This window comes from Raphanus sativus, chromosome 9 (assembly GCF_000801105.2).
Source record: "Raphanus sativus cultivar WK10039 chromosome 9, ASM80110v3, whole genome shotgun sequence".
NCBI classification, from domain to species: domain Eukaryota; kingdom Viridiplantae; phylum Streptophyta; class Magnoliopsida; order Brassicales; family Brassicaceae; genus Raphanus; species Raphanus sativus.
In genome coordinates, this window is record NC_079519.1 from 28,105,646 (window position 1) to 28,121,650 (window position 16,005).

General features: G+C 33.0%; 2 protein-coding genes across 2 annotated transcripts; one reads left to right on the forward strand and one right to left on the reverse strand.

Moving 5' to 3' along the window:
- Nucleotides 1-794: 794 nt before the first annotated feature.
- Nucleotides 795-2,425, reverse strand: LOC108823318 (reticulon-like protein B3). Its single transcript, XM_018596492.2, has 5 exons — nucleotides 2,143-2,425; nucleotides 1,646-1,826; nucleotides 1,433-1,574; nucleotides 1,285-1,354; nucleotides 795-1,181 (listed from the first exon to the last, which is right to left on the reverse strand). The coding sequence occupies exons 1-5, from the start codon at nucleotides 2,324-2,326 to the stop codon at nucleotides 1,006-1,008; spliced, it is 753 nt and encodes a 250-aa protein (XP_018451994.1). The 5' UTR covers nucleotides 2,327-2,425; the 3' UTR covers nucleotides 795-1,005.
- A 10,060-nt stretch (nucleotides 2,426-12,485) lies between these two features.
- Nucleotides 12,486-14,496, forward strand: LOC108824191 (probable membrane-associated kinase regulator 2). The gene is made up of 2 exons (XM_018597564.2): nucleotides 12,486-13,821; nucleotides 13,912-14,496. The coding sequence occupies exons 1-2, from the start codon at nucleotides 12,645-12,647 to the stop codon at nucleotides 13,968-13,970; spliced, it is 1,236 nt and encodes a 411-aa protein (XP_018453066.1). The 5' UTR covers nucleotides 12,486-12,644; the 3' UTR covers nucleotides 13,971-14,496.
- Nucleotides 14,497-16,005: the final 1,509 nt, after the last annotated feature.

Here is a 16,005-nt window from a genome sequence, read left to right on the forward strand (position 1 = left end):
TGTGAGACTTAGTTTGTTATCTCACATTCTCCCCCTCAAACTAAGGATCACATTCATCTCGTGTCCCACAACTGATTTTCAGGATCTTTTGATTTGATCTCTGCCTCACACACACCTTTCATTCCTAACTCATAGGACATACTATTCATCTCTCGAATGGTATTTAGGTCTTCTTGCAGATTTCTTGTCAACCGCTCTGATACCAATTGTTGGGATTGTTAAACCTATGTCCAACTATTTGTTATTTGATTAGTACGATATTGTCTATTTTGGGCTTTAATGACAAGCCCGCATTGATTTATTTTTGGTTTTCTTTTCAAAAAGTATCGTACTATTAGAATTACATATTTTTTTATATATTAGACACTTCTTATCTAATTTTTCAACTAAGTTATTTCCAACGTAGAACTTAGTTTGTTATTTCACAATTACGTGTGTAACCTTGTAAAGTCCTTGAGAGATTCGAAACAAGTAAAAGGAATCAAAAACTGACGACTATTCTACTGAATTGCTACAACTAGTTCAATTTGGTTGGTGCGTTAACTAGTGAAAATGATTCCCAGTTTACTCAAAAATTGGTTAACGTTTCTTCTTTCAGATTTTATTTATCTGAATGCATAATTAAAAGATCAAAACAAGAGCATATTTACAATCGTAAAAGCTTTTTAATAATGTCAATCAGTTCAGAAAGTAATTTTGCAAACCAAAAAAAAACTAGATGGACGAACTCCATTATGCCGTCGCAAACTCTAATATGGATTACTCAAATTCAAAGATCTATTACCATAACAGAGGACGCAAAGATATAAGCTCAAATTTAATATGGTTGTATAAAATTTGGTTAAACCCCCGAATAAAACCCACAAAGCAGATATTTGAGAGACTAAAAGGGTTTATTAACCAACACAGCTTCCATTACAAGTAAGAAAAAACAATGCTTCGAGATTTATATATCAACCTGGAAGACTCAGATGATGATGATGATGAGAGAAACGTAGACACTCTCTAATCCTTCTTCTTGAAGGCTCCTTTGGGGATTTTGCTCATGACCTTACTCAACACCTTCTCATCAAGCACAGCGTATTGCTTCTTGATCTCCTTCATTGCCTTTTCAGCAAAGCCATCTACTTTATCATCATACTTTTCGTAAAGCACGGGAACGGTGAAGAGAAGAACAGTTGCTGAAAGCAGAGAGAAGAGAGGATTAGATAACAGAAAAGAAAACACACACAGCATAGTAATTCAATGGATCAGATGCAACAACGGATCTGTATGGCGTATTACCGATATAGATCAAGGTCAAGAAGTTGCATGAGCTACCAACTTTGGACAAAACCCACAAGCCAGCAACAACCTGAAAACAATATTAGCGTACCAATGTTAAAAAAACAAGAAAACAACAATCTAATGTTGAACAAAAAAAGGTTTTTACCATAAGGAACTTCTTGAGATCTCTCCCTAATGCGATGTTCCTAAGAAGAGAAAAACCACGATTGATCTCAATCCTTAGTCCAGAAGCAAGCTGGAGAACGACTTCCTCGGGGATGTGAACTTCAGGGATATGAGGAGGTTTCCTGTAAAAGAAATGCAAAATAATCAATCATCCTTTTGAACATAACAATACAGTCTCAAACATTCAACTTACTTGTGAATGAAGGTAGTAGCACTAGACCACAAGAACAACACAGCGAGAGCGAGGATCGAGATGTGGCCGAAGAGAGTGAGGAGGTTGTATTGAAGTAACTCGAATAAGATCCAGGAGAGAGTTGCAGCACCCAACACTCCTCCTGATACCTTCTTGTTCCTCCATAGGAATATGTCGGCAGCTAAATCCAAAAACAGTGAACCACAAAAATAAACAGATCTTCTCATGTGTGTATAATATAAGATATTAGTTTTAAAAAAAACAAATCAAATCATTCTTCAATTAATACACTATATCTAACAACAAAACCAATCAACAGTAACGGTCAACTTAAGTAAGCATAAACAATACTTCACATTCGGACAGCTAGATTCCAGATCCGACAAGGAAATCTAACTAACAATGCTGTGCCTAAAAGTTCAGACCGAAGCGGAAACAGAAACCAAACAGCAAAAAAAAAAACAGCAGATTTAAGAAACAGTAGAAGAGATCCGTACGTTTGCCGCCACCGAAGACCTTGTGAACAGGCTTTTCTCTACCGAAGAGGCGGTAGATCTTCGTCTTGATAGAGGATTCTTTCTTCTCGTCATCTGAATCTGAAGAAGAAGAGTCATCGTGACCATGGATCTTCTCAGCGATCTTCTCCATGATTGATTCCTCGTGTTTGTGCTCTTCCGTCATCGTTACTTTACTTCCTTGAAACCTCCGCAAAAAAAAACCCTAAAACTCTCTGTTTCAGACGTGAATGAATGAGTGAGAAACGGAGATGAAAATGAAAAGACTCTTCAGTCACCTCTAAATAATAAGAGCGTTTGATACAGATTTAATCTCAATCGTCTATTTTATAACTCAACCTAAGCCGTTGATTTATCAGGGCAGGTACGGTCCACGTTCCAAATCAGTAGCTTGCTTTCTAAAATAATAAATTTGAAAAAGTAGACAAACGACCGTTAAATTTTAGTTTCCAGTCCTAGATGTCTCCGTTAGCGAATCGTTTAAATGTCTCCACATGGATAAGGAATAATGTATAAGGTAAAAAAGTTTATTTCAACATGAATTTTATGAATAGTGTAGAAAAAAAAAACAGAGCGAGTAAAAAAAAGCAGAGCGAATTTTATGAATAGAGAAGATTCGTGTTAAATAAGACTCGGGTGGTCTTGTCGTGGTGTAGAGGCGCATAGAGTGCGCGTGGTGAGTCCTATGAAGGTCCAATAGTGAGTTTAAGTTGGAGTTAGAGTTAGAGGAGGTCATTGGAATACAAGCGCATATGAGGTGGAGGCGCAGTCTATAGCAACGGTTATCTATTAGTTAACAGTCCGGTTTGTTTCTTCTATGAATGGGTTTGAGTTTGGTCTAGGTGTTTGTAGTCATATGTTTGTCTGTGTCTTCTAGTTTATGTGTTAATTTTCATTTTTGGTTCTCGCCCCGGGTAGTATCGTTTACTACGCTGGTCTTGCTTGCTTGATGTAATCTTTGTTAAAAAAAATTTATTAATCTAACAGACGACAACAAAAAAAATATAAATTTTATGAATTATGTATATTCCTTTTCGAATTTCGTAATGTGTTTTCTATGATAAACTAAACAAAAATTAAAAATACTATATGAACTTTATTATGTAGTGTCTTTTCATTCCAGTAGTTTATATAAAAAATATATTAATAATTCAATCAAAATTAAATTAATCTATATTTCATATTGAACTAAAAAAAGGTCAAAGAACTAATACAACTTAGATTTAAATAGGCCTTTTTCCCAGCTTGGATACGAGACGACATACGAGAAAGAGGGCAAAAGAACAATATGTGAACCGTTTAATTCGGGCCTGTAAATTTTTTTAAAGGCCCAAAGGTAAACCCCAGATACCCCTACATGAGTATTTTTAATGTATGAACCGAACCTTTTTTTTGTATGAACCGAACCTATATATGAGTTTTTATAAACTTTCAAATCTCTGCCAAAATTATATACCACGTAAGTTTAACGATGTAAAAAACGACTACTTAAATAAAAAAGTACATAACATTGAGAGCCTGACATATATAACCGCAAAGGTTAAGGTTGGAGGAGTTTATGGATATAAATTGTTGCGGTTTTAAATGTTTTCTAAAGATTTGTATGATTGGTACGACGGTTAAAAATTGGTGGGTTTGCATATTCTTATGACTGGTTAACTACCGGTTGCAATATTTGTTAAACAATAAATTTATATTATTTACATTTTCTATAATTATAAAAGTATTCAAAATTATAATATTATAATAAATATAAAATTTATATTTATAAAATCATAATATTAAATTTTTAAAAATATAGGAAATATTTTAAAATTTTATAATATAAAGTAAAATATAATATGTATACATTTTGCAATTTTTAGTTTATTTTTTAATTTTATTTATTTTAAAAAAAATATTTTATCCTCTCGCAATCGTTCACAACCGCAAATGTCAACTGGAACCAGCTTTTGATTTTAAGAGGTTCAATATTGTTTTAAAAGATTTATAGTGTTTTTTTATTATATTAAAATGCCAACAACCACTACCAACTACAAAAGCAGCGTTGGCCGTTGATAGTGGAGAAACTAGTAGTATATTAAGATTCTTTCTTTCTAAACTAAAACTAAAATCTTAAAATGACATTTTTGTATACGAGAATGTATTATTATATTATCTATTAATTTTAGATTCTTTTTGAAATAAAATATGTATACTAAATTGTTCTGGAAATGGGAAATGGAGTCAAATAAAAACAAACAAAATAATCCAAGTCAAAATTTTGTTAATTAGTTTCATCCGTAAACGTAATTTTTATGGTTAATAGTGGTTTTATCATTTTGTAACAACCATATAAAATGCTATAGACCATTTTAAAATGCTCTAAACCTCTTAAATTTAGGGTTTAACTAGCGTAACTGCAACAGTTGCGTTTGTGGTTGTATGCATTTGCGGATATACTAAACGTACAAATTTCTTATAAACACTGCAGTCATCCACATCCACAAACGCCTGCAATCGTTTACGTAACCGCCGTGCTTACACTAATCATATCCTAATTTCTAGATTCCTATTTTGAATGTCACCTTTAACTATTGTGTTATATTTTACTTTAAATCTTATTCACAATATCTTTAACTAAATATGCATTTCTAATCTATTAAAATAAAATCTTTTAAAAGAACTTATAATTGATGTGTTTACTACAAAGTATTTCACTTTTAAAATCGCATCTAGTTATACCATAATATATAATACTAATACATGAAATTATTTTAATATTAAAAAAAAAATTATTTTAATATACATTTTTGGACCCATTAAACATTTTCAGAACAATAGCATATATGGTTTCTCCTATAACATAAAACACATGAATTTAAGGGAGGAAAAGTATGTAGCTAGCCCTTAGCCAAATCATCTCTAGGGCGTACTATTGATCTAGCATGCCAAACAATTTCCCGACAAAATCAGATTTTCCTAGGGTAGTAATATCCTTCTCGTGATTAACATGATAAAAAGTGCATATGTTATACACCTCGTCGTATATGAATCTGGTATTATCTGAGATAATCATTTAACTAGATATAGGTAATTTGCTTAATCATTGAGGTGGACGGAAATAGCTAGCTGCATTGAAGCGTTTTTCTTTGACCAATAATAAAAGATTTTGTCAAATTTGGTGCGAGTCAAAATTTGAATCAATGCCATTTCCACTATAAACGTTTATTGTAGATTGGTGTAACGATTTCACATATAAAATGTCACTAGATCTTGTCCCGCGTTTTACAAACGCGGAATATTTTACAATAAAAATTTTACGAATAACTTAACAAATATTTTGTTAATTTAAAAGAGTTTATGTATTTAGAATATTTTACATTTAAATCAGTGCTTTTTAATTCGATCCGAACCAATTATTATACTGGTCAATCCGGTGATCTAATATAAAATATCTATATTTTAAAAAATCACTAAAACCCGAGACTAACCGATTGAACCAATGAATGACTGATATATAATCTAATTTGATCAAAAAATGTATGATTTCATAATTTGTCACCTTTTAATCCAAATTTTAAAACCGTTTATCTCCTTTTATCCATGTGGGGTGGAAAGAAATGTTTGTATTCAGCTACAAAATTTATTTTATATACTGCAGGAAATTCTATTTTTCTATTAATAGGAGTTTTAGGTATAAGTTTATATGGTTCGAACGAACCAACATTAAATTTAGAACTATTAGCGAATCAAGTCTATCCTGTCACACTCGAAATACTATTTTATATTAGATTTCTTATTGCTTTTGCCGTCAAATCACCGATTATACCTTTACATACTTGGTTACCTGACACCCATGGCGAGGCACATTACAGTACCTGTATGCTTCTCGCTGGAATCTTATTAAAAATGGAAGCATATGGATTGTTCGAATCAATATGGAATTATTACCTCACGCTCATTCTATGTTTTCTCCTTGGTTGATGGTAGTCGGTACAATCCAAATAATTTATGCAGCTTCAACATTGTTTTGTAATCTATGAAATTATGATGTTTTTACAAAAAAATTAAAAACAAAATGGTAGATAGAAAATAACTAAGTATAATGTTGTTTGGAAACATGGATAATAGTATAAATAAAAAGTATGTTGTTTGGAAACATAAATAGTAATATTAAAGATGAATCTTAATAATTTAATGTAAGTTTAACTATAAAGTAGAAAGGTGTATTTAATTTAAAAACTTATAAAATAAATGTTATGTCCAACACAATGTTTCTGTTTTAATAAAATGGATACTACTGCTATTCTATTCTTTATCATAGGGTAGGTAGATACAAATTAGATATTTGGGTTTACCATTAGAGCATTTTCATCAGAATAATCTATTTTCCTATTTAATTTGAATAGCTATTTGGATAGTTAGTGTCTTGAATATCCGAAATTTTTTAAATTTTTAGCGGATATCCGATTCGATTCGTAATAATTTAAAAAAATAAATAAAAAAACAAAAGAATATAAAAAATAATATTTTATAAAAATTACTTTTAAAATTCTAATACCTAATATATAAATTTAGTAAACAAATATACTGTTAAACTTGTACAAAATATAGTATTTATAATATTTATATATAATTCTTTAGATGTAAGTAAATATGCAAATAAGGATCATATATCCATTCATAAAATATTAGTATTTTTATTGCTTTATTTCTTATGGATATTGCACACTAGTATTTGTTTTTCTTTGTAAAATTACGGATATCCACATTTTTAGTTTCGAATGGAAAAAATTTCTGATATAAAATTGAACTGTTTAATTTTTTTTTTCTTTTGTAATAGCTGTAAGTTATTTTAAAATATCCCTTTATATTATTAGCACATAATTCTAAATTGTACATAATTTTCTATTTATTTTGTGTATTTCTCTAAGTTAGCAACATAGAGACCATTAAACATAGTGAGATTTGTTCCTTGTAAGTTGTAACAATGTCTTACAACCCAAAATCATTAATTCTTTAATTTCGATTGAATTTATTTCATATGCTAATCTGTGTTACTTCCAAAAAACTATACAAAATTGTTTATTTTGTCTGTTTATATCCTGATTATACCTCTAGTACATGAATGAGACTTTTCAATCTATTGATCCGATTTTGTTTCTCTACGCGGTTCTCTACACACTCCATATAAATCTGCAAAATTACTATGCATATTAATCACAATAGAAAAAACTTTACTTTATACTTGGAGGAATCCACTAAAGCTGAATTTCAGGAAGCCCTATAAAACACAAGAGAGTAGCTTCTTTGACTTGCTTTTGAAAGTGCGTTATCCTTTTGAATTTCATAAAGCGAATAGAAAAAAAAAACTTTTTTTTTGAATCGAAGAGTGCGTCGCATTAACTAGTTGAAAAACGTACCAAGCTCCATATAAAGTTATTTAATGGAGCATTGAATAAACTTCAATTAGAAACAAGTCTCTTTTTTTTTGTCACTTTAACTAGAAACAAACAAGTCTCTTAAACAATAAAAAAACAATAAATATATTTAAATTATTAATTAAAATGGACTAATCCCATGAATATAAATGAACTGGAAATAATGAAGTAGGAAAAAAAGTAACTATACTCAGACCATGTTCGTTTCGTGATCTGGACGCGGCATCCAGACGCAGACGCGGACTGATGTTCGTTTAATACTAAATAGAGGTTAAGTTGGACGCAGCATTCAGATATATTTTCATAACTCATCCAGATATTTCAGGATTTCTAGATGAGATTTTTAAACGTTTCCAGAAACACTATAAATTCATCCAAAAGTGTAAAAAGTCGATAATACCCTTAATTTATCCTAAATATTAGAAAATTTTACCTAATTTCTAAAATCCGAAAACTGAGTTTTCCAGACAAAACCGGAAAATAAAGTTTTGCCGCCAAAATCGAAAAACCGAATTTTTCGACCAAAACCAGAAAATCGAATTTTTTGGCCAAAATCAGAAAATTAAGTTTTTCCGCCAAAACAAAAAAATCAAGTTTTCACGCCAAAACCGAAAAACCGAACTTTTCGGCCAAAACCAGAAAACCGAATTTTTCCGCCAAAACCCGAAAACTGAGTTTTTCCTCCAAAACCCAAAAACCGATTTTTCCCGCCAAAACTAAAAAAATCGAGTTTTTTCGGCCAAACCCGAAAACCGAGTTTTCCCGTTCAAACCCGAAAAACCGAGTTTTCCCGCCAAAATCCGAAAAGCGAATTTTCCCAGACAACCCGAAAACCGAGTTTTTCGGCCAAAATCTGAAAATCGAGTTTTTTGGCCAAACCCGAAAACTGAGTTTTTCTGCCAAAACCCGAAAACCGAGTTTTCCCGCCAAAACCCGAAAATCGAGTTTTTCCGTCCAAACCCGAAAACCGAGTTTTTCCGCCAAAACCAAAAACCCGAGTTTTCTCGCCAAAAGTCGAAAAATCGAGTTTTCTTGCCAAAACCGAAAAAATGTTTTTTTCGCCAAAACCGAAAAATCGATTTTTCTTGCCAAAACCAAAAAATCGAGTTCTCCTGTCAAAACCGGAAAACCGAGTTTACCCGCTAAAACCGAAAAACTGGGTTTTCCGGCCAAAACCCAAAAACCGAGTTTTTTCCCCGAAACCCAAAAATCGAGTTTTTCTGGCCAAAACCCGAAAATCAAATTTCCGAGACTTAGTTAAATATTTTGTGTAAAAGTCATTTGAGTTTGATGTTATCATTGTTGTAAAACATGAAAATAGAGTTTAGTGTTTGTTATTGTTACATTATAATGTTATAAATCATGAAATATTGAATTTGATATTTATTTTTATTTATGTCTATTTTATTTGCAGTTAAACAAAAAAAATTACAAGTTAAAACATGAAAATTTAATTTCATTTTTTATAAAAAATGAAAATTGAATCTAATGTTCATTTTTATTTATCTCTATTTTATTTGTAATTAAACATATTTTTTTACAAGTTAGTTTCATTTTTAGATATTGTAGTTATATATATGTTTAGACCAAAAGAAAAGATAAGGATTTTTTGGTCATTTGACATAAAACTCATCAAGATACAAAAATACAGAATATAAAACGAATCTAACTGCATCTAGATACAGTTTCGAAACATATGATCCCAAATTTACAGAATCGCGAACGAACGACATCTGATTGCTACATCCAATTACTGCGCTCAGATGCTGTGTCTGGAATTCTCATCGAGTTCACGAAACGAACATGACCTCATACGAATTTACATACTAATATGATAACTTGAGGCCCACTAAAGAAGGATGATAAGGTAACTTTTGGGTCCACATCTAATGAAATCTGATTGTATAAAATTTTCGCCGAATAATGATTATGCTAATAATACGTCTTGGAACTACAAACTTTACACATATGGTGCATATTTACAAATCATATAAAACATTATCCAGATTCTTTCAGAATATGTTTCGTTTAAAAATAGTTTTACGCAATACCATCGCTTTTGTCGATATAACATTAAAAAGAGAGCTATGCGTATTATGTAACACAAATCTCGTAAACTTAAAACTAATAAACTGGCTGGAGAATATGTAGTGTAAGCGAATAAAGACGGACAGTTCAGATAAAAACAAAGTGTTATGGTATAAAGATACCACGGTAAGAATTAAATGGTGACTTAAAATTTACTGATATAAAGTGTATATGAGAATCTCAAATGACTGAAATATTTTTTCATGTACCAAATTTTTGATACGGGGAAAATAGTATAAAATGATGATTACATACAAAAATGGAGCTTGAGCTTTAGCTTTCGACAAAAATAAATTACAGGACAATTTTAAAAGACAAAAGGATTTCAAGCTCAGTCATCGTTAAAAAATTACAGCAAGTTCGTTGATACAAAAACACAAATTACATTAGCTCCTCTATAAACGTGCAGTAATTATTTGAAAATATTACCCCTACAGACACATTACGTGTTCTCAATTACACAAACAGACACTTTGATCACTTCACACACTTTCTCTTAGAGAAATGACCAATATAACCCTCATTCATAGCGTAAGTTGGTTTCTGAAATTTTCCTAACTAAACTCAACTCTAAAGTCATAATTCAGACATATCCAAACTAGTTAATGTGTAACTCTAAGCTTATAATTGTTTTAATTCTAATTAAACCAGACAGAGTAAACTGTCTCTCGTTAAATCAAAAGAGATTTTCCAAACCAATTAAATATTTTTGGTTCTTATTTTGAAAGACAATCCACTTTCTCTTGCTTCAGATTCCAAAAAACAAATTTTAATTTCCTTTTCTCCCCGACGGTTTACAGATTGAGAAATTAGAGATCTTTCTTCAACCCCTAACCCACTTTACAATCTTCGCCATTCTCACAGACTTCTGTTTTCTTTCTCTCCGATCTATCAATTGCGGCCTCTGTTCCGTTCCGCCGCCGTTGATTCCAAGAGAAATTTGCGATGGAAGTAGTGCATGTGGTAATGGAAGAGACAGTGGTGGTCGACATGAGGATGTATACATTGGTGTTGGATATGGAGATTCAGTCCAGTGGAAAAAGCGATGGCTATGAAGGTCATGGCGGTGGATACCGCAGTGGTTATGGAGAGGCGGTGGTGGAAGACGTGAGAGTGGATACAATAGTGGTGGATACCGTGGAGATGAAAAACATGAGGATAGGGGATACGAAAGTGGAAGTTTTGGTGGTTATGGACGAGGAGGTGGTGGATACCGAGGAAAAAGAGTGATTATGGATGAAAAAGTGGTGGATAAAGAGGTGAAAGAAGTGATTTTGTGGATACAATGGTAGTGGTTACCGTGGATGTGGAAAACATGAAGATAGGGGATATGAAGGTGGAAACCGTGGTAAAAGTTGTGCTGGCTATGAATGAGGAATTGGTGGATACAAAGGTGAAAGGGTGGTTATGGATGAGGGGTTGGTGGATACAGAGGTGAAATGTTGGCTATGGATGAGAAAGTGGTGGATAAAGAGGTGAAAGAAGAGAGGACATATATTGGTGGTGGAGATGGCTACTCGAGAGGAGGAGCTTGTGTTAGTTACGATGAAAGTGGAATGTGAGGGTTGGGATACATATATGGTAATTCAATCTAAGATTTTGCAAATTTGATCGGTGGATTTTCGTTTTGATCTGAGATTATGTTTCATATTTTAATTGTAAAGTTTTTTTTTCTTGATCAAAGTCTCCGGTAGATGAAACGATCTTGTTCCTAGATTGAATCCACAATTGTTCTTTTGATATGCAAATCTTGTGTGCCATCTCTCGATTTTGATTTGGTTAGATTTTGAACAAATCTGACAGAATCTGTTTTGATCTGCAAAAGAATTATTTTTTTATAGAAAATAATTTTTTGTGCTGCAGAGCAGTTACAAATAAAGTAAATACCACTTACAAAGTAAAGTGTTTCTTTACTTAGTCAAGTGTATCTCTGGTAAAAAAAGGACAGCTGTCTCAACAATGTGTCTCAATTCCATAATGTGTCTTTGAGCCAGAAACAAACACATAAAGTGTCTGTTTTTGTAACTATCTCTAATTATTTTATTTGAAGCTGTGAAAAAAACGAAGTTATTACTGTATTTTTTATTATGGATGTGTACTGTGTAGAGGGAGTAGAAAATAAAAGAGTACGAATACATACTTTAATGATATCTGACCTTTTGGTCTGACTGTCCCAGTCTGAAAGTCACGTGACTGACCTGCTCCCTACGCTTAACAACGCAAATCCTGGCCACGTTTTTTCTCTTATTCATCATCTATTTTGGCTCTGCTTCTTTGTAAAAGAGTGAAAATACAAAGTGAATTTTACAATACAAAACATGCTATTTTTCTTTTTATTCGTTTGTTGTTTTATTATGAATATTTTAGAACCGAAAAAGATATCAGAAGCCTTTGTTTTCTTATATTCTAAATTTCTAATGCTCAACTTTAAAACAATAAATTCATAAGTTCACACCAAACCTTAAAGAGCAATTAGCATCACGTTATGTAAACATGTTGTAAATAAAATAACCATAGTGTTAACATAAACTTGCCAATTAAGTTGTAACTCATCGTATTATTTTAGGCAGTAAAAACTTAGAACGTTAAAATTGTTTTTTGTTACACCGTGTTTAACTATTTTTTTGGGGTGTATAAAATTGTTTTTTGTTACAGTTGTTTCACAAATTTGGCAAATAGCAACGCAATTAAAAGTGAAAATATCGAATATTATCTTAAAGGAATAAATTTAATTAATGGTTTGAGAGAAAAAGAAGGATAAAATAATGAACTATTTAATGTTAGTGATTATTTACCACTTTAGCATTTATAGCTTTCACACTTCTCTTCCAAGCTCCCACCGTAAACCCTTCTTTTCTTCTCAAACTTTTATAGCAGAAAGAAAGTAAAAGGAGAAAACAAAAAAAAAGAACCTCACAAAGCTTACAAAAACGCAGCGTTTCGAAAGGGCTGACGATTCTGGCTTTCCCTACCATGGAAGCTTTCAGTCTCCTCAACTACTGGAAGAACAATGGTGCTGGTGGTGGCGGTAATGTTTCCTCCGGCCTCACCTTCCTCCCTCCTCAACCCTCCGACTCCTCTTGCCGTTACCCCGGCGAAGCCACCACCATTGTCACCTCCGTCGCGGAAACCGAGGAAGAAGAAGACGCAGGAGACGACGAAGGACCGTTCTTCGATCTCAAGTTCGCTGTTCCGCTTGAAGAAGAAGAAGAAAGTGAAGAGAGAGACGAAGTATCCGAAGATTCCGACGACGTCGGAGGAGGAGGAAGAACCGGAGAGGGAGATTCCGATGGTTGTGAGTATAAGTTCACGCTCTCGTCGTCGTGCTCCGGCGGAGAAGACGGAGCAGTAGATCATCAAGACCTTATCGTCTCTCCTTCCGGCGACGTTTACTTAAAGGGACAGATCGTGGAGGAGGAGGAGGAGGCCGAAGCACCGTCAACGGGAACAGAGCAGACGTGCTCCGTCAAAGCTCCGGCGGCTCAGCTATCGGCGTCTATTTTGAAATCAGCTACTAAGCTCCGCGTGTTCATGCTCGGCGGCGCGAAGAAACCGAAGTTGCTCCAGGCGAAATCTAGAGATCCACCACCGACGGAATCTCAACTGAAAAGTACCGTTACCGTTAGTTTAAAAGCGGAAGAAGTGCCTATAGTTTCTCTCTTCACTCGAGATAACAGCTCGAGAAACTCCTCCTCGTCCTCTTCTAATTCTCCCGCCACTAAGAGGCAAAACGACAGCGAGCCTGTCGTTTCGGAGGATAACCGTTTCGTGATGATGCAAAAGTATCTCAAGAAAGTAAAGCCTCTTTACATCCGAGTCTCGCGTCGCTACGGGGACAAGTCGAAGCACTCAGGCCCGTTAAGCTTGGACTCCTCCTCCGCTCCGACGGCGACTAAAGAGGAGTCTCCGGTGAAGAAGGCTCATAAACCGGGAAACATAAACATCAACATTCCGGCGGGTTTTAAGGTGGTGAGGAAGCACCTCGGTAAAAGCAGATCCTCTTCCTCGACGACGACGGCGATTCCGCCGCCGGCGACGACGGTTACGATGCCGTCTGAGTCTAGGAGACGTGACGACTCGCTTCTGCAGCAGCAGGATAGCATTCAAAGCGCCATTTTACACTGCAAAAGATCTTTCAATTCCTCTCGAGGTATCATTCATCTCCATTAACATTTTCTCTAAACATTTCTTCTTTAGTTTTTTATTAATCATTGTTACTTTGTTTTTTTATTTTTTTAAGATAAAGATCCATCGGTGTTACCAAGATCGGTAAGTGATTCTTCCTCTTACGACAAATGAAACAATCGTGTTATCTTTTTCTCGCATTAACACATGATAATTATGTTTATTGTAAATACTAGCTCTACTAGTATGTTTATAGCTTTGTATTTTGGTAAGAGTGGTAGCAGCTATGTTTGGTCATGTAGTGATGATGACTATTGAAACTTTGGAACATAAAAAAGAAGCTTATGGAGAAGAAGAAAAAATAGACTTCTTCTTCCTAGTTCCTCCTATTTCTCATCATCATTTTTTGAGAGAGGGGGAGAGTGGGGATTAATAACTTGAAATAGATATTACACAAAAAAAAAAACTTGAAATAGATACACACATAAAACATATTATATAGTTTATATTCAATTAAATTGATTGATGTGCTGTTAATCGTTATGCCCTATTGTCATATGGATTATAAAAAATTGTTGGTGTTGTCTAAAATATTTGACAAAAAGCAGTTTGTTAAAGAGAAGGCAAAAGATGCTAAACATGTCATTTTTGTAACTACGCTAAACATGTCACTTAATTTTAAATTTATTTCATTTCTTTCTTTTTAGTGTGTGAATGGTATATTAGTAAATATGGAATGACGGAAAGAGAAGTAAATGCGAGGCTTTATTGATATCTGAGATGGTGAAAGTTGAGACAAAAACAGTGAAAAACAGATTTACTTTTCCCTTTTCCTGTGTCAATGTGATGTTCTCTTTTCTTTTTGTTCGCAAGTGGTAAAAATATGAGGAAGAAACAACGACAAAAAGTAGAAGGAAGAAACGAATCCATAATTCGCACACAAAAAAGGTCCATAAATTTCAAGTTCCCGTAAGATATAGAGTAGGTTCTATTGAATAAAAAACAAAATTTAGCTTACTATAAAATAATTCACAAATAATAGATAAACTAATTTAGAATAATATTGCTCTTACTCTCATTTCAAATTTATCAGTTACAAAATGATCATGTGTGCACACGGGTTACAAAATGCATGTCGACTATTACATCGAGTTGTAACATTCAATGCTTACAGCCAAAAATCAATGATGTATTGTACTTATACAGTATTATGAAAACGACAAGTATGTAAGGATTTTTTAAATATATTTTTCATGTGCCAAAATTAAGTCAAATGGCCTAAGCGTAAGCCCAAGACCAAATATTAAGTATTATAGTCGGCCCACCGATTTCAGCTTTGTCCTAATTTCTGAGGTTCAAAACAGAATTAAAATACAGATTAACCGAATCGAAATTTTGGACAAAAAAGAATCCAAAACAATGAATCAATGATATTGCTTTCATACCAAACAAACATACTGAACCAATCCGCTTTTCTAAATGGTAAACGGTAATTGCTTAACTGGTAATTGCGTAACTAAAGTGAACCAATCCGCATTTCTGAATGCATGGATGGACCGGTATGTGAAGGTTGTAAATAGGTATGGGCATTTCAAGTATCTGTTCAGTACGGTTCGGATATTCTGGATATCAAATAATTCAGATAGGAAACTAGATGATTCATTTACTAAACTATTTTTGGTTCGGATTCGGTTCATATAGTTTTGGATACGATTTGGTTCATAGTAAAATTAAGAATCTAAAAATATCCGAAATTTTTCTGGTTCTCACTCCGTCTTTGTTTTGGTTCGTTTTCTTACAGCTAATTCATATAATTCAGTTTAAATATTGGATATTTTGGATAAAATATTGAATAATTAATATGGTTTAGTTTGTGTTAAAATAGTATGGTTTAGTAAAAATTCTTATATTTTTGGTTACTTTGGATATTTTGGATCCAAACAACCGAATAATTTTGGATAATTTGGATACTTTATAATAATTTATTTTTCAAATATTTTTAGATGCTTTTAATATATTTTAAAACTATAAAAATATAGTTAGTTATGTTACATGTCTAAATATTAATATTTTTATATTCGGATATCCATTCGGTTATATCAGATATATAAATTTAGAAACTATTCAGATATTTAAGGATTTTGGTCCGATTTTGGTTCGGATATTTCAGTTTGATTCCTATTTTTTGCGCGGCCTAGTTGCAAAGCTT